This window comes from Bubalus kerabau, chromosome X (assembly GCF_029407905.1).
Source record: "Bubalus kerabau isolate K-KA32 ecotype Philippines breed swamp buffalo chromosome X, PCC_UOA_SB_1v2, whole genome shotgun sequence".
Taxonomy (NCBI): domain Eukaryota; kingdom Metazoa; phylum Chordata; class Mammalia; order Artiodactyla; family Bovidae; genus Bubalus; species Bubalus kerabau.
Window position 1 is genome coordinate 22,903,894 of NC_073647.1, and position 20,658 is coordinate 22,924,551.

A 20,658-nucleotide genomic window follows, 5' to 3' on the forward strand; every position below is an offset into this window, starting at 1 on the left:
TTAATAAATTGTCATTCCTCAGAGTCAATCATTCACATGAATATTAAATTATAGAACTCATTTTGTATTGCCTTTGATAGATTCTTTCTGTACTTTGTAAATTTACATGTGGCCATGTATGACAATGTATGACAACATAGATAATTTTTCAATTAAACTTGGAAGAGACACAGAGATATTTACTAAAGTTTTGTGAAGATAAGAAGAGATTATATCACATATCACACAGTTAAACTTGCTAAAAATAAACCTCTAGTTTCCCAAATTTCACCTAACTACTGTTAGATTTATCACCCTAGTATCAGTGTCTTCTCTCTCACAGGTTCCCCCAACCCTCTCCCAGGCCACTCTACATCCTCAGAATTTCCCTAGTCCTTTATAGCCTCTCGCCAAAATTTGGTTTGCCAGTCTACCTAATAATAATAGGACTCATTCAAGCAATGAGATTTCAGCAAAGCAGATATGCTTGGCAGCCACTCTCTTTGTGTCTCTGGCTAGTTTCATCTTAACACAATACATTTTACAAATATTTTTACAGTTTGAATTTTATATTTTGTAGTTTTTAATAGCTTGTCAATTATATCTCATATTTTAAAATCATTTTATTTCAATGGAAATTTTAAACAGTGAAAAATGTAAAAAAAGGAATGTTCTATAATTGCATCCATGCTCAAGAATTAACCAGAATTAAAATTCAGAAATATATTGTGACCATGTTTCCATATGATTAAATACTTTCTGATCACACAATCTTTTATTGACTGAGTCAACATATATTCATTGATTCATTAAAATATATTTTTAGACCTCTACTTATGTGCTCTTAACATGTATATGGTGTTTTTGACAAATTATATAGAGTAAATAATAATTTTTAAACAAAATTTCAGCCATATACCTTTATATTGATCATTTGTGATTAGTACATTAGCTTTAGATTTTATGCTGCCGCTGTGCCTGCTGCTGTCACTTCAGTCGTGTCTGACTTTTGCAATCCTATGGACTGTAGCCCTTCCCTCCAGGCTCCTCTGTCCATTGCATTCTCCAGGCAAGAATACTGGAGTGGGTTGCCACTTCCTCCTCCAGCGGATCTTGCCCACCCAGGGATGGAATCTGTGTCTCCTGCAGCTCCTGCATGCAGACAGATTCTTTACCACTGAGCCATGGGGAGACCCTTAGAGTTTATAGAACTAATCAAATGAAAATATTAAGATAAAGTATGGAAAAACCATTTAATACGTTTTTTAAAACACGGTTATATAATTAAGAACCAAAATATTTATTTTTGTTACAGATTTAATTTTTCATTAAAATGGTAAAACTAGTCTCTGAAATATGTACCTTTGAAATGAAAGTCATCTTTGAAAAACATTGTCATTTTTGTTGAGAACATATATGCTTGGGGAAAACATAATTGTTTTGTTTTGTTTCTAGGCAGCAAATTATGCTCAGAGACTGAGATTGTCTTCGACGATTTATGTAACACAGGTTCACTGAGGGAGATAGAGTAATTTCACAATCCAATAGCATACAGCATAATGTCTCTTAAAAAGCCAATAAAGAAATAAAAGAGTTCAAATCAATACTGGAGTAATGACACTATGGTTCCGGACAAGAAGGAGACAAATAAAGTCCAAATTTAGTTGAGCTGCACCTTTCTACAGCAGGCCCTCCAGAGAGTGGGCTTGGTCGACCACAAACAGATGCCCAGCTGCCAGGGCAAAATGTTGCTAGACCACGTTGCTAAGGAAGGTAGAAGCCATGCTAGAGGACAGGGCACGTTGCTAGGAAAGGAAGACACTATATTGGCAGCCAAAGCGATCTCCTTAGGCCGCTGCAGGCAGGCAAAGAGTCATTTCGTCCAGGCGGGAGCTTATCCTCACCCCTACCCCACTCCTACCCACCGCTCAACACAAAGTCTTCAGAGAATTATTTAGATCCGCAAAGAGCTGCCTTGCCCAGACTGAACACTCTGGAGATACTGTTCACATCTCTTGGTATTTAAAGCTTAAATGTTCTCCAGTCATAGTCGCTCCTCCTTGTGTTCTTACAGATAAGCACCCAGCAGTGCCAGTCAGTAGTGGAATTAATGTATGCTTGAGAATTCCATGGACTGAAGAGCCTGGTGGATTACAGCCATGGGGTCGCAAAGAGTCGGACATGACTGAGTGACTAACACTACTTCTATGACAGCTACAGATATCAATGATAACATCCTGACACAGCTTCCTCAATGTGAACAACTTCACTCTCAGAGCAAAACAGCTTCATTCTTAGATCAAAACAAGTGGGTTTGAAATCATATCTAACCAATACACAACAGTAATTCTCAAACTTCACAAAAAATACCACATCTTATGATAAAGTGAAAGTGTTAAACCCATAGTGTATATGGTAATGGGTTTAATATGAAGTAATTCCATTCAGAAGAATTGTATCATCCTAACATGAAAACGTACTGAAAGAAAAAAATTAAAAATTTTATTAACAAAATGTAATGATTTTGACCACTACACCAGCTGCATTATTTTAGTGTTTCTAGCCATCAGGCAGTGAATCTCCACTAGACATATACACCCATAGTGTATATGGTGATCGGAGAAGGCAATGGCACCCCACTCCAGTACTCTTGCCTGGAAAATCCCATAGATGGAGGAGCCTGGTGGGCTGCAGTCCATGGGGTCGCTAAGAGTCAGACACGACTGAACGACTTCACTTTCACTTTTCACTTTCATGCATTGGAGAAGGAAATGGCAACCCACTCCAGTGTTCTTGTCTGGAGAATCCCAGGGATGGGGGAGCCTGGTGGGCTGCTGTCTATGGGGTCGCACAGAGTCAGACACGACTGAAGTGACTTAGCAGTATATGGTAATACTTTATATCATAATTTTTAATGATCAAGCTTTTGGGGAAAGTTTTTTTCTTTTCTATGTTTGCTCCGATGAGCACAAGAGGCTGTGGAGTCACATGTGTTTTATTGTTGTTTTACTATGTTTTTCCTCTGTTGTTACCATAGAAATGAAGTAGCATCAGAGAGTCATGTCATTTTCAATAAACATGCTTTCTTATTTGTTTGTAACATTGTTTGACAAATGTAGTTTAAATCTACTATCCAGATATTCTGGCTTTTCTTTTTAGTTAGGCATTTAGGTTGCTGTGCTGTTGCTTAATATTAACAGCTTCATGATTTTTAATAGTGTGATAATGGGTTGATATAATGGACTTCATTCTCTTCCAGCCTATTTCTGACACTGATTTTATCTTCCCAGCAAAGTGCATCTTAGTCTCTCTTTGTCTCTGTCACTTTTATCTTTGTCTCTATCATATTTAGCTTAGTGGCTCAGTCGTGTCCAACTCTTCACAACCCCATGGACTGTAGCCCACCAGGCTCCTCTGAAATAGCCAAATTTAGAATAATGATGTTTTACAACTTATATCTAGTCTATTATTTTAAAAGAACAAAATAGATTTCTCTTGTTATTTGACTAATGCTAAATATTCTTCACAATGTTGTGCAGGAAGAAAGAAGAATGGCGATTCAATTATGTGTTTATTTGTTGTTCTAGACTAAAGACTCCACTGCTGTAACAAAACAGCTCCCACTGCATTAGGTTATACACTACTGAAAACAGAGAGATAGGATCAGGATCCTTGTATTAAATTGGAGGAAATTAATTTCATTTCCAAGCTCTTGAAGGTCTTTACATGAATTACCTCATTAGATTCTTATAGCTAAGCTATGAGTTCGGTCCTGTTACCTACTCTGTATTACGGCAGGAAAAAGTGTTTAAATAGGTATAGTATCTTGCCCTAAGGTACAGCTTGTTAGTAGTAGTTGTTTTTGAATCTTGGTATTTACTGCTGCTAGAGTACACATGTTTAAATGAATCATTACCCTAGAGTCTAGGTAATGATTAGTACTGACAAAGGACAGCTCATGCAGAGTGATTAAGGTCAAGACAGAAAAGAGACCATGAGGTGTCTGGGGAACTGGGAATGGCTTAAAATGATAAGTGTGATGGTTAATGAGCAGGAGGCCAATGACAGAGTTCCTCTGTCTGCTTGGTGACTGTCTTACTCCATTCAGGCTGCTATGATAAAATATCACACATTGGAAAGCTTATAAACAACTGAATTTATTTTTAACACTTTTAGAGGTTGGAAGTCCAAAATCATGATGCCAGCATGGTCAGGTGACGGTCTTCTTCCTGGTTCATTGTTGTTGTTCAGTTGCTCGGTCACATCTGACTCTTTGTGACCCCATGGACTGCAGTACACCAGGCTTTCCTGTCCTTCACCATCTCCCAGAGTTTGCTCAAACTCATGTCCATTGAGTCAGTGATGCCACTCAACCATCTTGTCCTCTGTCCTCCCCTTCTCTTCCTGCCTTCACTCTTTCCAGCATCAGGGTCTTTTCCAATGATTTGGCCCTTTGCATCAGGTGGCCAGAATATTGGAGCTTCAGCTTCAGCATCAGTCCTTCCAATGAATATTCAGGGTTGATTTCCTTTAGGATTGACTGATTTCCTTGCAATCCAAGGTACTCTCAGGAGTCTTCTCCAACACCACATTTTGAAGGCATCAGTTCTTTGGTGCTCAGCCTTCTTTATGGTTCAACTCTCACATCCATACATGACTACTGGAAAAAAAAAATATATATATTTTTTGACTTAGACTCTATGGAATTTTGTTAGCAAAGTAATGTCTCTGCTTTTTAATACGATACCCTGAAGAAGGAAACGGCAACCCACTCCAATATTCTTGCTTGGGAACTCACAGACATGACTTAGTGATTAAACAACGAGTAAGCAGAAAAGTTTAAATATGAAACAACAGGTTGACACTATTGAAAAAAAAAGAAACAGACGTAAGAGAGTAATGTAATACAGCAATGATGTTCAAAAAGCAGAGAAAGTATAATCCTAGAAAAAAGAATTATTCCCAAATAGTACAAGAAGAAGTTAGTCATAATCTTCTTTAATACTAGTAAGAAATTTAAACTCATGGAAAAAATGAAATTAAAGGGGAGAAATTGACAACAATGAGCTGACAAAATTCTTGTGAAAATAGGAAAAAATAAAGCCATTGCTGAAGTGAAACATTATTAGAAGCATCAGGAATCAGAATGGATGGTACAGAAGAAAAAAGGTCTGATACAGGATACAGAACAGAAAAAAAAAAAAACCCACAAAGAAATAAAAACTACTAGAAGAAGGCAACAGATAAGAAAAGGAGAGAACAAAGCACTAACCTATGGGTTGTTGTAACTCCTACCACAATTCTCAACTGGAAATGTCATTTTTTACAAGGGGAAAATATCAGGCTGGTTTTAAAATTCTTTTCTGTAATTTTTAGTGTCAAAAGGCGTACTAATTTACCATAAACTCAGTAGATTAAACAACAGAAGTTTACTGTCTTATAGTCTGGTGACTATAAGTTGGAGATAAAGGGGTTGGCAATTTTGGTTCCTTTTGAGGGCTGTGAGGTAGAATCTATTCCAGTCCTTTCTTCTAGCTTCTAATCATTTGTTGTCAATCTTTGGTGTTCCTTAGTGTAATAGGATTCTCCAGAGAAATGGAACCAATATGATGGGTGGATGGATAATGACACATAGACAGACAGATTTATTATAAAGAATTAGTTCATGTGATTATGGAGGCTGAGCAGTCCCAAGACCTGCAGTCAGCAAGCTGGAGACCCTGAGTCCAAAGGCCTGAGAAAGTAGGAGAGCTGATGGTTTAATTTTACAGGCTGAAAGTCAATAGGCTCAGGCTGGAGAGTCAAGAACAGCTGATGATTCAGTCCAAATCTGAAGGTCAGAAAAAGATCAAAGTCTCAGCTCAATCCAGGCAGAAGGGGTTCTCTGTCTCTCTTTTTTTCTTTTATGAGAAATTCCCTCTTACTCATAGAAAGGTCAATGGTTTTGTTCTATTCAAGCCAACCACTGCTTAGATTATGGCCACCTGGATTATGAAAAGCAACCTGCATTACTAAGTCTACCAAATTTAAATGTTAATCTCATCCAAAAAACACCTTCACAGACACACCCAGAATAACGTTTGACCAAATATCTGGGTACCCCGTAGTTCAGTAAAGTTTGATACATAATATTAACCATTGCACTTAGCTTCTGTTGCATCACTCTGATCTCTGCCTTCATCTCCACACGGTACTCTCCATGTGTACATATATGTATCCAAAGTTACCCCTTTTATAAGGACACCAAGTCATATCAGATTAGGGGGCCACCTTAGTCCAGAATGACCTGATTTTAATTAATTACACCTGAAACAATCTTATTTCCAAATAAGGTCACAGTCTAAGGTACTGGGGGTTTGGATTTCAACACATGAACTGGGGGGGGGGGGTCAAAATTAAACCCATCACAGAAGGCATATCAGTGACTTTTCTCAAAATTAGGAAACAGGAAATACGTGACACAGAAATTGTAAAGCTTTCTAAGCAGGGTCTTGAGTTGTACGACTCCAGAGGACACAATCTCAGAGACTGCAAGGTGAGCTGTGTTTCTGGAGGCACCATGCACACCTCATCCTAGGTGACAAATGCCCCCTGGAGTTACATACAATGGGCATTCTCCTGTTTTTCAGGCAACAGGAAATCTCAAACATGCACTGACACAGAAAACACAGGCACCCGTGAACCTGGCTTGCCAAACAAAATCAACCACGACCTAAAGGAAAATGATTTAGGACTGGATGAACAATTATATTAAAAGGACAGTGGTACAGTGGTTGGAATTCTGTGGAATAAAAACTACCCTTTAGCCCCTTGCAGCCCACGCTGGCGGGCATGTCAGTGCCCCCCAGCCGGGTGCGCTCCCGGGGCCACGGTTCCGCACGGTGCCTCGCCTCCTCTGGCACCTAGCAGCCGACTTAGAACTGGTGCGGACCAGGGGAATCCGAAAACAACAACAACAACAACAAAACAAACAAACAAAACTATCCTTTACTTTATAAAAGTATATACTGTTCAAATATTTTTATATTAAGCTCATTTCATACTCAAAATCCAATTTTAAAAAGTCATTTTGTTTTATTTTATACTCAAAATCCAATTTTTAAGTCACTTTGTTCAGTTCTTATTTGAGCTAATGATAGTAAATACAAGTCTCTATAATTCAGCACTATTACTGTTTCCTTCTGTTGTTGTTAGTCACTCTGCTGCTGCTGCTAAGTCGCTTCAGTCGTGTCTGACTCTGTGTGACCCCATAGACAGCAGTCCACCAAGCCCCCCAGTCCCTGGGATTCTCTAGGCAAGAACACTGGAGTGGGTTGCCATTTCCTTCTCCAATGCATGAAAGTGAAAAGTGAAAGTGAAGTCGCTCAGTCCTATTGGACTCTTAGCGACCCCATGGACTGCAGCCTACCAGGCTCCTCTGTCCATGGGATTTTCCAGGCAAGAGTACTGGAGTGGGGTGCCACTGCCTTCTCCAGTTAGTCACTCAGTTGTGTCCAACTCTTTGTGATCCCATGGACTGTAGCCTGGCAAGTTCCTCTGTTCATGGGATTCTCCAGGCAAGAATACTGGAGTGGGTTGCCATTTTCTTCTCCATTGTTTCCTTTGAAAAACATCAAATATCATCCTAACAATTTATATTTGTATACTGCTATAGAATTAAAAAAATATTTTTACAGCATCATTCTATTGATGCTATCTATCAACTAATGATGCTATCTAGCAACCTAATTTCATTGGAGCGTGTATATTATCTCTGTTTAAAATATCTTGCCTCGGGCTTCCCTAGTAGCTCAGTGCCAAAGAATCTGCCTGCCAATGCAGGGGACACAGGTTCAATCTCTGGTCTAGGGAGACCCCACATGCCATGGAACAGCTAAGCCCGTGTGCCACAGCTACTGAGCCTGTGCTCTAGAGCCCAGGAGCCGCAACCACTGAGCCCATACACCACAACTACTGAAGCCTGCACACTCTAGAGCCTGTGCTCCTCAACACCACAACAAGAGGCCCATGCACCCCAACTAGAGAAAAGCCTGTTTAGCAGCGAAGACTCAGCACAGCCAAAAATAAATAAATAAAATTATTTTAAAAATAATAGTGTTAGGCAAAAAAGAAGCTGGCCTTATATATCTTACCTCAGATCATCTGGCTATAAGACATGAACCCAGAATCTACTTGGTACATAATTCATTAAAATACGTTTAAAATATTTTGCTGAATTTATGACTGTGAAAGTCTTGGGTAAAATAGAAAATTTTGGCTAAAAAGAATACCCAGAAGAGTATCTCGAGATGCTAGATGTGGGTGTGGGTGGACATCAGTATATAAAAGTTAACTTTAAATCAACATCCAAACATTCTCTCCTCTGTGAGTCTTTTCTTGGTTTGGTTTTACCACGTTTTTTACTTGTGTTGAATTGTAACCTCATTTCAAAAAAGGGAACAATTTAAATAAACTCATGTTTGTTAAAGAACTGTCCATCTTTGAAATAAAACTAAATTGTCTTTAAATATGAACTTTACACAATCCTGAATCTATCTCTCCCCTGTGAATACCAAGGAAACAGTGCCTTAAATTCAGTTTTTAAATTATTTTGCCATTTTCCAGGATGTTTAAATAGTAAGATACAGGTAACTGAGGATTAAGATACAAATTCAGGGCAAAGAAATGAAGATTAGAAAGGTGGGATTTGCTAGACAGGCTAGTGGGATGGATCTTTTGTGCTGTACAAATGGTGTTGGTGGGGACTTAAATTCACTGTTGTCATGGAGACCTTTGCACCTGGCTGACATCTATTTCTGCTTTACTGACTATGCCAAAGCCTTTGACTGTGTGGATCACAATAAACTGGAAAATTCTGAAAGAGATGGGAATACCAGACCACCTGACCTGCCTCTTGAGAAACCTATATGCAGGTCAGGAAGCAACAGTTAGAACTGGACATGGAACAACAGACTGGTTCCAAATAGGAAAAGGAGTACGTCAAGGCTGTATATTGTCACCCTGCTTATTTAACTTATATGCAGAGTACATCATGAGAAACGCTGGGCTGGAAGAAGCACAAGCTGGAATCAAGATTGCCGGGAGAAATATCAATAACCTCAGATATGCAGATGACACCACCCTTATGGCAGAAAGTGAAGAGGAACTCAAAAGCCTCTTGATGAAAGTGAAAGTGGAGAGTGAAAAAGTTGGCTTAAAGCTCAACATTCAGAAAACGAAGATCATGGCATCTGGTCCCATTACTTCATGAGAACTAGATGGGGAAACAGTGGAAACAGTGTTAGACTTTATTTTTTTGGGCTCCAAAATCACTGCAGATGGTGATTGCAGCCATGAAATTAAAAGACGCTTACTGGATGCTTGGGGCTGGTGCACTGGGACAACCCAGAGGGATGGAATGGGGAGGGAGGAGGGAGGAGGGTTCAGGGTGGGGAACACATGTATACCTGTGGCGGATTCATTTTGATATTTGGCAAAACTAATACAATTATGTAAAGTTTAAAAATAAAATAAAATTAAAAAAAATAAAATAAAAAAAATAAAAGACGCTTACTCCTTGGAAGGAAAGTTATGACCAACCTAGATAGCAAATTCAAAAGCAGAGACATTACTTTGCCAACAAAGGTCCGTCTAGTCAAGGCTATGGTTTTTCCAGTGGTCATGTATGGATGTGAGACTTGGACTGTGAAGAAAGCTGAGCGCCGAAGAATTGACGCTTTTGAACTGTGGTGTTGGAGAAGACTCTTGAGGGTCCCTTGGACTGCAAGGAGATCCAACCAGTCCATTCTGAAGGAGATCAGTCTTGGGTGTTCATTGGAAGGACTGATGCTGAAGCTGAAACTCCAATACTCTGGCCACCTCACACGAAGAGTTTACTCATTGGAAAAGACTCTGATGCTGGGAGGGATTGGGGGCAGGAGGAGAAGGGGACGACAGAGGATGAGATGGCTGGATGGCATCACCGACTTGATGGACATGAGTTTGGGTGAACTCTGGGAGTTGGTGATGGACAGGGAGGCCTGGCGTGCCTCGATTCATGGGGTAGCAAAGAGTCGGACATGACTGAGCAACCAAACTGAACTGAACTGAACTGACATCTATTATTTTCTTTATTGAGATGGCAATCACTTAGCTTGTGGGATCTCTGATGCATCTTGCTTTGCTTTCTCTTAAACTGTTTGTGAATGAAAGCAGACATTAAAATATGCTAATACAGTGTCCTGCCTTTGGGAGCTCTTCTTCCACTACATTCGTGATTTGTTAAGGCTCATCTGTGGTTCATTTTAGCCATGGTGTTGGGAGGAAGAAGCAGACAAGTAGGATGCCTGAAACTGCCTGCACTTTTGCCTGGGGGCCAGGAAAGTGACCTTTCATCTTTATTTGCCTAGACTATAGTTTTCAAGTGTTTAAAGACCATTTCTTTCCAGACAATACAGCAAGGGCAAAAATAAAAGTGAAAGTTATATTATTTGTTTTTTAATGTTGTTATTATGATGATTTTAGCTTTATTTTAATAATTCAAGCTGAGGGTTACATGTAGAAAACAGTAATAATTTATTTCTCACCCCTTAGCTGTCAGTTCACCTTAGTCAGTGACTCACATATTGATAAAGTAAAAGCCAAATAACCAAATTAAACAAAAAGCAGTTTTAAGAAGGATGTGCCATTTCCCATGAGCCAGTTTTATCAAAGAAACATTGTAAATATTTAATAAATGTTTTAATAAAAATTGACAGGTTATAAATACTTTAGATTTTATGAAAGTTATGATTATCCATCGTTAAAAAGCAATTTATAACTCAGCAAGAAGTCATCCAACTAGTGTCAGTATTTAATTTGACAATGCTTTGTTATACAGCATTTGGGACTACATTAAAGAAAACCAATTTTTTCTTCTGCATTACTATATCAGAAGCAGAAAAAGCATCTTTCCTGTCTGTCTCTACATCTATTGTTTCAATATCAAGAATATGGTATTGTTGCAGGAAGGGGAATCCCTTCCAGGGCCTGAAAGTGGGCTCTTTTCTAACACTCAGAAATGAATTGTCCGAGGAGGCACATGTGCTGACAAAGCAAGAGATTTTATTGGCAAGGGGCACCCAGGCAGAGAGCAGTAGGGTAAGGGAACCCAGGAGAACTGCTCTGCCACGTGGCTCACTCTCAGGTTTTATGATGATGGGATTAGTTTTGGGTTGTCTTTAGCCAATCATTCTGACTCAGAGTCCTTCCTGGTGGTGCACGCCTTGTTCAGCCAAGATGGATGCCAGTGAGAAGGGTTCTGGGAGGTGCTTGGACACGTGGTGTCACTTTTGACCTTTCCTGAACTCTCCCTGTTGGTGGGGGCTTATTAGTTCCGTGTTCCTTACCAGGATCTCCTGTCATAAAACAACTCACGCAAATGGTGAGTATGGTGCCTGGCCAGGGTGGGCGGTTTCAGTCAGTGTGCTTCCCCTAACAGTATGCAGTTGTTTTGCTTAGCAGACCTTCAACATAAATGCAAGTAAGTCAGGTCCCACAGAAGCATAATGGCTTATAGTCAAATACAGGTGTGACAAAGAGAACTTTTAACACATCAAAGCAGATTCTTGCTTTTGTCCACAAAAAGGGAAACTTTTACAAGCAAATATCTAACTGTTGGTCACGGCAGAAAGCCAGACTTTTTTTTTTTTTTTTGGTAGCTAAATTAGTCCCTGACAATAACTCTCTATAGAAAATAGTATTGTATATATTACTTTGGTAAATCTAAGTCCCATAAGTCATAGGGTAAAATTGAGGACCTTGAGACAAAGTTATATACTCAATAATGTAACTGTGTCACTTTCCTCAATAGCCAATGCCTACAAAATATTAATAAAATTACTCTTCTTTGCACACCCATATCACCAAGGCATAATTACTTACCCACCCTTATTTGCTGGAGTTCAGCCCACTCAAAGATTTATCATTGGAACTTCCAAAGTGGTTTAGTAGTTAAGAATCTGCCTGCCAATTCAGGGGACATGGGTTCAATCCCTGGTCTGGGAACATCCCACATGCTACAGATCCTAACTACTGAGCCCACACTCTAGAGCCTCAACAAGAGAAGCCTGTTTGCAGGCAGCTAGGGAAGCCACAGCATGGCAAGGAAGACCCAGCACAGCCAAAATAAAAAATAAATACAGAAGTATATATTTTAAGAGTGTTTCCATTAAGTATTTCTGAGCATTGAGAGTGGGACCTGCTCACCTGTGCTCTGGAACATGCTGCTTCGTGGCTTGCCTGGACTTCTATTGTCCCTAGGCCTCTGGTGCTGTTGATAAGGCAGAGAGGTGCCTGATCTTCTGAGAACAGCTGTCATTCCTCCACTGTGCATGGTCATTCATCCTCCAATTCCAAGTTGTGGGACAAGTCGCTGCTCTGTTGAGTTTCTCACAGCACACATTTCAGGGAGCTGAGTGTTGTAAAGACCTTGATAGTGGCTTAGGGAATACCCCCATGAAGAAAACAGCTTATATTCACTCCCAGACATGGCTGCTCACTGACCACCAGCCTGGTTCAAGCAGCCCAGTTCAGCCTTGAGGTGGGGAGCACTGGCATGTCACATCACCACACCCCAGAACCCAGAACATTTTACCACAGAAAAAGAAGGAATTCTTTCCCCCTGAAAACAACTCGTTTTCTGCCTCTGGATGATGGAGCTAATACATTCATTTTCCTTAGAGGGAACCCCATGCCCATCTCCACGGAATGGACTCTGGATGCTATGGCCTAAACAAGACCATTCACAATACACAGCATTTGGCCAATGTTTGGCCTATTCTCAATTTAAATCACACCACAAAGGCCTCCTATAGTCCAATTCTATAGTCCAGTGCTGTCTATTGTGATGGTCTTGTTCAGGCCAGGTTATCTGGGATCAATGAAGTCTAATTTCTAGCCACAGGTTTTCCTTTAGTGACAAGTCAAGGTAAGATCAGATCTCTTATGCTCCCCAATTTGCTGAAAACTGTTCAGAATATTTATGGACATCTTTCAAACTCAACAATGATCTCAGGCATAGGACGCATCTTGTCTATGTGTGACTCTGCCAAGGTATAATCTATTTTTAAATACACCAATTTATATTACTAAACAACACAAAATCTTGTCTGCAGTACCTTCTGGATTCATACTTGCCTACTGTCTGAATGACTGATAAGACTCACCAAATTGATCCCACCCTAAAAAAAAGGAAGGCTTCTGTAAAATCAAATTCCATTTGTCAATGTAAAATGCTGGAACTGTAATCTTTATAAATGCGGCATTCCAGCTTAAAAAATTCCAAGATACCGGCCCCAACAGGCCCCTCATTCGTGACAGAACCATAAAGTTATAATTATTTCATAATATAAGCCAGTCACACCAGAAGAATGACTGTATGCTCCAAATGGGACTTTAACAAGACTGAGCAACCTAAAAATGTGTCTATAAACACTTACTTCTAAAAATGTGTCTATAAACTTACTTTTGTTGAAGTAGTTGATTTTTGGGTGTGTAAGTCAATTTTTATAAGTTTATACTATCAGATCAAATATTTGATCAAGTTTTATGGAAAAAATGGCCTTTTAAAGTTTTGTCATATATTTCTTAAGTACTGTAAATTAAATATTTTCTATTTTATTTGTCTCAAAAAAGCAACCAAATGGAAACTTCTATTTATAATAAGGAAACTAGCTTCACTCTCTTTCAGGTCATTCATTTCACTTAATGCAATTTTAATCAAGGTTCTTTTTTTACTCACATCTATTTTGCATAAAAATCTCTTTTTTTGCATAAGAATCTTTAAAAAATCTTTTTACTAATCTATGAGACAGTGAACTGAAAGTTCCTTAGTACTTACTCATTGGTATGCTGGTAAATAGTTGCCAACTGGCTCTCAATATATATATATGAAGGCCCTGATTTGTAATGTTTGCCAATTTTCATCGTATAAATACTTTCACTTTGGTCAATTTCAACCCACCAGCATCACGTCAGTAAATACACAATCAGTTCCTGGCCATTGTGAAGTGGTATACTCTCAAAAACCAGTGTCAGCTAGTTCCAGCACGTTGCAAGATCCACTCTCTCACTTCCCAGAATAAAACTGAAACACTCACAAATATATCAATTTCTGCAAGCAGAGGGTACAGGGTGTGTATATTGTTATTGTTAAGAGAGAATCTGGTTTTTTTTTATGACAGCAATTCTGATCTATTGCTGATTTATGGGACAAGAAACACAGTTTTCTTCCTTTGTTCTCTTAAGATTGTTCAGTCCGCACAGAAGAATATCTGCAGATGAGATGGGAAAAAGTATTTTTTCAAAATACTAGTCATTTTTAAGTACACTCTTCCCTTTAAATTGAGGCTATATGCAATGGACATGAGTGTGAGTAGGTTCCAGGAGTTGGTGATGGACAGGGAAGCCTGGCATGTTGTAGTCCATGGGGTTGCGAGGAGCTGGACACAACTGAGCGACTGTACTGAACTGATTTTTTTCTTGTAACAATGGAGTCAGAAAGCAAAACTAAATGGTTTTTAAGTTATTGAAAAGCATCATCTTTCTTTCTAAAAACATGATTGAATCTTCAAAAAATGAAAATCAGAGCTACCAAATGATTCAGCAATCCCACTTCTGGGTATAATCCAAACAACTGAAAGCAGGGTCTCAGCGAGATATTTGCACACCCATGTTCACAGCAGCATTATTCACAATAGCCAAGGAGAGGAAGCCACCCAAATGTCCATCAGTGGATGAATGGATAAAACAAAACGTGATACATCACATAGTGGCATATTACTCAGCCTTTAAAAAGGAAGGAAATCCTGTCGCATGCTGCAACATGGATAAAACTTGAGGACAATATGCTAAATGAAATAAACCAGTTGAAAAAAAGCAAATACTGTATGACGATTCCACTTATATGGAGTATTTAAAGTAGCCATATTCATAGAAACAGAAAGTAGAATGGTGGTTACCGTGGGCTGGGGGAAGGGACAAATGGAGCACTGTTCAATGAATATAGAGTTTCAATTTTGCAAGGTAAAAATTCTGGAGATATATTGCACAGCAGTGTGAATATACTTAACACTGGTGAATTGTACATTTAAAAATGGTTAAGAGGACAAAACTTATATTGAGTTTTTTACCACAATTTTTAAAAAGGTGATTGAAATATTATGATTTGTAGTGCTCTAGTTCTTTTTCTAATACATCAGTCTTCAGGAAGACAAGGTACCAAGTTCATGGAGAGAGTTTGGTCTCTGGAAATTTGGGTTGGACACAATTTGGTTGTCATTATGGCTGCACTGTGTGGAGGCAAGAGGATATATCTAAAGGAAAAAAACAAGTCAAAGTGTCAAGTGGGCCATCACTTGAGCTGTGGACTTTGGGGCTTATACAGAAAGGAAGAAACTGCCAGAAATGGAACAGGACTGAAATAGGAGCGGTCAGAAGACAGCAAATGCTCAAAAAAATAAAAACAAGAGATATCAGAACTTGAAATAATTCTCTTGTAGGCAGTAGGACATTTTACATGATTCCTACCACTGTAATAGGAATATGTGAATTATCCCACACAAAATGAGCACACTTTTATCCCACACACGTAATTCAAGCTCATTTGAACTCTGGTCTTTATTTTTTTGACCCAATAAATTTATTTAGATTATAAATGGGTCAATGCTAACTAACAACTTTTGGGTTTCATTTTGCATGATTTTAAAAAATGTATTTTCGGTCACATATTTTACAGTGCATTTCAAACTCCCATTACTCATAATTTAATTTATACACTACAATACATTCATACATTTATTCATCTTTTAACCCATCAGCCTGTGTTAAGCCCTATGATTGATATCAAGATAAGTAAAGTCTTCAATTAATCTATTAGAAGAGACAGACATATACACAAATAATTATTAAACGTAGACAAATAGGTGTTTTATAGTTTTAAAGAATATCACAGAAACCTGAATATTTGAGTGTAAATTATACTCAGGGACTGAATTGTCTTTGCCAATAATTTATTTAACACAGGTTCACTGTGGGGATTATAATAATTTCACAAGCCAATAGAATATAGACCCAAAAAAAGTCTCTTAATAAGCCAGTGAAGAAATTATAATGGCATCCCACTCCAGTCCTATTGCCTGGCAAATCCCATGGGTGGAGGAGCCTGGTGGGCTGCAGTCCATGGGGTTGCTAGGAGTCGGACACGACTGAGCAACTTCACTTTCACTTTTCACTTTCCTGCACTGGAGAAGGAAATGGCAACCCACTCCAGTGTTCTTGCCTGCAGAATCCCAGGGACGGGGAGCCTGGTGGGCTGCCGTCCATGGGGTCGCACAGAGTTGGACACGACTGAAGTGACTTAGCAGCAACCAATATTAGATAATCACACTACGGTTCCAGGCAACAGGGAGATGAAAGGAATAAAGTCCAAATTTAGTTGAGTTGCACCTTTCTTCTACAAGTTGGATTTTCTACAAGTAGGCTAAGGCAACCAAGGACTGACATTCAGCTGTCCCCGCCCCCTGCAGCTGGGAGGGAAGTTGCCATGGGAGCTGGCAAGATGATCTCTGTCTAGGGGGTTGCTGCAGGGTTTTCACCATTCCAAGCAAAGAGTCCTTCCCTTCCTCCATCTCCTCAAGGTTTCCAGAGAACTATTTAGATCAGCAAAGAGTCACCTTGCCCAGACTGAACACCCTCAAGTTACTGTTCACACCTCTTGGTGAAAGTGAAATGACTTTTGCAGCCCCCTGGACTACACAGTCCATGGAATTCTCCAGGCCAGAATACTGGAGTGGGTAGTTTTTCCCTTCTCCAGGGGATCTTCCCAACCCAGGGATCGAATCCAGAATCCAGGTCTTCCACATTGCAGGCGGATTCTTTACCAGCTGAGCCACAAGGGCAGCCCAAGAATACTCGAGTGGGTGGCCTATCCCTTCACCAGGGGAACTTCCCTACCCAGGAATCAAACCGGAGTCTCCTGCATTGCAGGCAGATTCTTTACCAACTGAGCTATCAGGGAAGGCCTTGGTATTTAAAGCTTAAATGTCCCCAGCCATAGTCCCTCCTCCACGTGTTAACAATAAACTCCCAGCAGTGCTGCTGCTGCTGCTGCTGCTAAGTCACTTCAGTCGTGTCTGACTCTGTGCGACCCCATAGAGAGCAGCCCACCAGGCTCCCCCGTCCATGGGATTTTCCAGGCAAGAACACTGGAGTGGGGTGCCATTGCCTTCTCTGCCCAGCAGTGCTAAAGCTGAACTATTCAGTGCTTATAGTCAACCACAGATATCAGTGATGACACACTTCCTTAATGTAAACAGCTTCTCTCTTAGATCAAAACAAGTGGGTTGGAAATTACATTAACAAACACACAGCACTGGAGAGGGAGCTCTTAATTCAAAAGAAGTTTATTAAGAAAACCAGGAAAGTGAAGGAGGTTGAAGAATTGGTACAAAATTCAGAAATCGAAACAGAAGAATATGAACTAAAGAATATGATGACTGGAACTGTGAGAAAATGTGCCAGGTACAGGGAATCAGTTGTCTGCCTGCACCTGAGAAGCCCGCCCAGTGAGAGAGGAAAATGAAAGTGTGGGCTGAGTCAAAATCTGAGTGTTTAGAAACCTGCACTTGATTCTTTAGGCAGGAAGGAACCACTGAAAGTTTGAGTCATTTAAAACTGTTCATATTAAGTAGGAACATTATTGGCAACAATTTGATGAATGTATTAGAGGTAAAGGGAAACTATTACGGGCTAGCAAGCTACAAGGCAATCCAAATACAATATCCCAGTTAGAGGTCTATCAGTGTGGTCCAGGTGAAGGATGATGAGAACCCCAACTAGGTTGATGACTGTGAAAAGAAGCAGGACACAGTTCAGTTTTAAGATTTAATGAAAACAATTTTTTGGACAAAGGTTAGCAATTCATTAGATTCGAGGATTTAGAAGTGGAAAATGACTCAGAACTCAATCACTAGCCTCGGTGGCTGACATGGTGGGTATTTATTTAGCTGAAGAAGGGCACAGAGAAGGAGAAACAGTTTTTGAGTTTAAGGTAATAGAGTAAGCTTTGGACGGATTTAAGGTGTTTGGGAGACATCAGTGAGGCAATACCTACCAAGCAGTTAAACAAAGGTATTATTCAGAGGGCTTACTATGTGTTGGGCACTTTGCTAAGCCCTTGACATGCATTATATTGCTTAAAACTTACAATAGCTTTACAAGGCTTCTTTTGTCATCATCTTCCCTGGTAGTTCAGCGGGTCAAGAAACTGCCTGCAATTCAGGAAACCCTGGTTCGATTCTGAGGTCAGGAAGATCCCTTGGAGAAGGGATAGGCTACCCACTCAAGTATTCTTTGGCTTCCCTGCTGGCTCAGACAGTAAAGAATCTGCCTGCAATGCAGGAGACCTAGGCTTGATCCCTGGGTTGGGAAGATCCCCTGGAGGAGGGCATGGCAACCTATTCCACTATTCTTGCCTAGAGAATCTCCACGAACAGAGGAGCCTGGTGGGCTATGGTCCATGGGATCACAAGGAGTCGGACATGACTGAGTGACTAAGCACAGTGCTCTATTATAGATTTTTTTTTAAAAGAGCCTTAGAAAAGTTAAGTAACTTCCTCTGAGCCACACAACTTTCTAGTACTGAGTCAGTTTATATATACCTAAGCAATCTTAAGAACCTGGCTGCCAATGCAGGAGATGTAAGAGATGCGGGTTTGATCCTTTGGTTGGGAAGATCCCCTGGAAGAGGGCATGGCAACCCACTCCAGTATTCTTGCTGGGACAATCCCATGGACAAAGGAGCCTGGTGGGCTACTGTCTATAGGGTTGCAAAGAGTTGGACACAACTGAAACGACTTAGCACACACAGCAGTCTTATTTTATGGCTCACTGCAATGGCCACTGCCCTATATCAGCTCCCTAAAATGTAGATTTGGAGCTTGGGAGAGAATCAGGGCTAACAAAGTAGATTTGGAAGTTTATTCCACAAGCCTGTATTGAACTCTTGCCAAGGTCCAAGCATAGTACTCTGAGTTGTAAGCACATGAATACCATCAGTATGATTCTAGAGTGGAAATTAAAACAGTGGACTGAATCAATGAGTGTGAGCAATAGGAAGAGAAGAGGCTAAAAGTTGGGCACATGAATAGGTAACACTCAAGGAGAGGGACAATAAGCAACAGTCCCTCTATATCCCTCCTTATCTGTAGGTTCTGCATTCACAATTACAGAGGGCTAACTGCACTAGACCATTTTATATAAAGGTGGATTTTGGTCTCCACAGGGCTCCTGGAATCAATCCTCCTCAGATAGAGGGTTGACTGTATAGTTACTAAGGTTTTGATAAGTTTACAAACTTACAATAATTACAGAGCATTATATGTGAACTAAGAATTGACTTCACCCTCCTAAATTGTGTGCTGGGCCTTCAGCCTTTTGAGTAGCTTTGTTGTTTGTTGGTTGGTTTTTTTATGATCAATTTTGGGGTACCAGACAATCACAAAATTCTCTAGAAGTTGAAATTGTTTGTGCCAATGAATAGGAAGGGATATTCTTATTCTGTCCCAAATACAGAATGTGCTGTGCTATGCTCAGTCCCTTCAGTCATATCCCAACTCTTTTGTTACCCTACGGACGGTAACCCACCAGGATCCTCTGTCCATGGGATTTCTCCAGGCAAGAATACTTGAGCATAAATTCTTTGGTGCTCAGTTTTCTTTATGGTCCAACTCTCACATTCATATATGACTATTGGAAAAACCACAGCTTTGACTAGATGGACCTTTGTCAGCAAAGTAATGTCTCTGTTTTTAATACACTGTCTAGGTTGGTCATAGCTTTTTCTTTTTTTTGGATAAGATATGTTTCTCACTCTCAATGAGGTGACAGAATTCTCACAGACTCTTGCTCCTCTTTTATGTTTTGCACTATTTTACATATATATTATATTTAATTCCCAGCTTTTATGATAACGTGGAATAGAGGAACAAATAACATCATGGCATAAAGAAGTAACTGGTCAAACTCAGAATGTGGGAGATTCTGAGAAATCTCATTCCTTTTTTAAAATTTTTATTCATTTTTAATTGGAAGGAAAAAAAACTCATTCTGAAACCAAATCAATAAAAAGGGGTGTCAGGAGCAAATGACTGAATGCAGGAAAGAGAGGCAAAAAGCAAAGTAACTATGTGGGTGTTATTTGGATCTTCATTTGAACAAAACAAATAAGAGAAATTTGAATATAAACTTGGGACTTAAATGATATTAGGTGATTTCTATTAATTGGCCAGGGAATCACTATTGATTGGGATATGGCATATCCTTACGATTAAGTGATGCATAATGCAGTGGTCATGAGTAAAATAACATAATATCCTGGATTTGTTTTGAAATACTTTGTCAAAAGAAGCCAAATGTTCATCAGCAGATGAATAGATAAAAAACATGTGGTATGTATATACAATGGAATATTATTTAACCATGGTAGAGGAAGTTATCTTTCCATTTGTGACAGCATGGATGGCTTTGAGCACATTACGCTAAGTGAGATTAAGCCAGAGAGAGAAAGACAGCTATGGTATGGTATCACTTATATGTAGAATCTAAAAAAGTGAAACTTGTGGAAAACAGTAAAACTGTGGATATGAGGGAATGGAAGGGGGT

The 20,658-nt window shown here is 39.6% G+C and overlaps 1 protein-coding gene across 1 annotated transcript in view; it reads right to left on the minus strand.

Moving 5' to 3' along the window:
- Positions 1-4,123: 4,123 nt before the first annotated feature.
- Positions 4,124-20,658, minus strand: part of CT55 (cancer/testis antigen 55) — a 35,283-nt gene continuing 18,748 nt past the window's right edge. Inside the window, exon 6 of the mRNA XM_055564205.1 lies at positions 4,124-4,639. Coding sequence (XP_055420180.1) covers positions 4,637-4,639 — 3 coding nt within the window. The 3' untranslated portion in view covers positions 4,124-4,636. The remainder of the gene's footprint in view (positions 4,640-20,658) is intronic.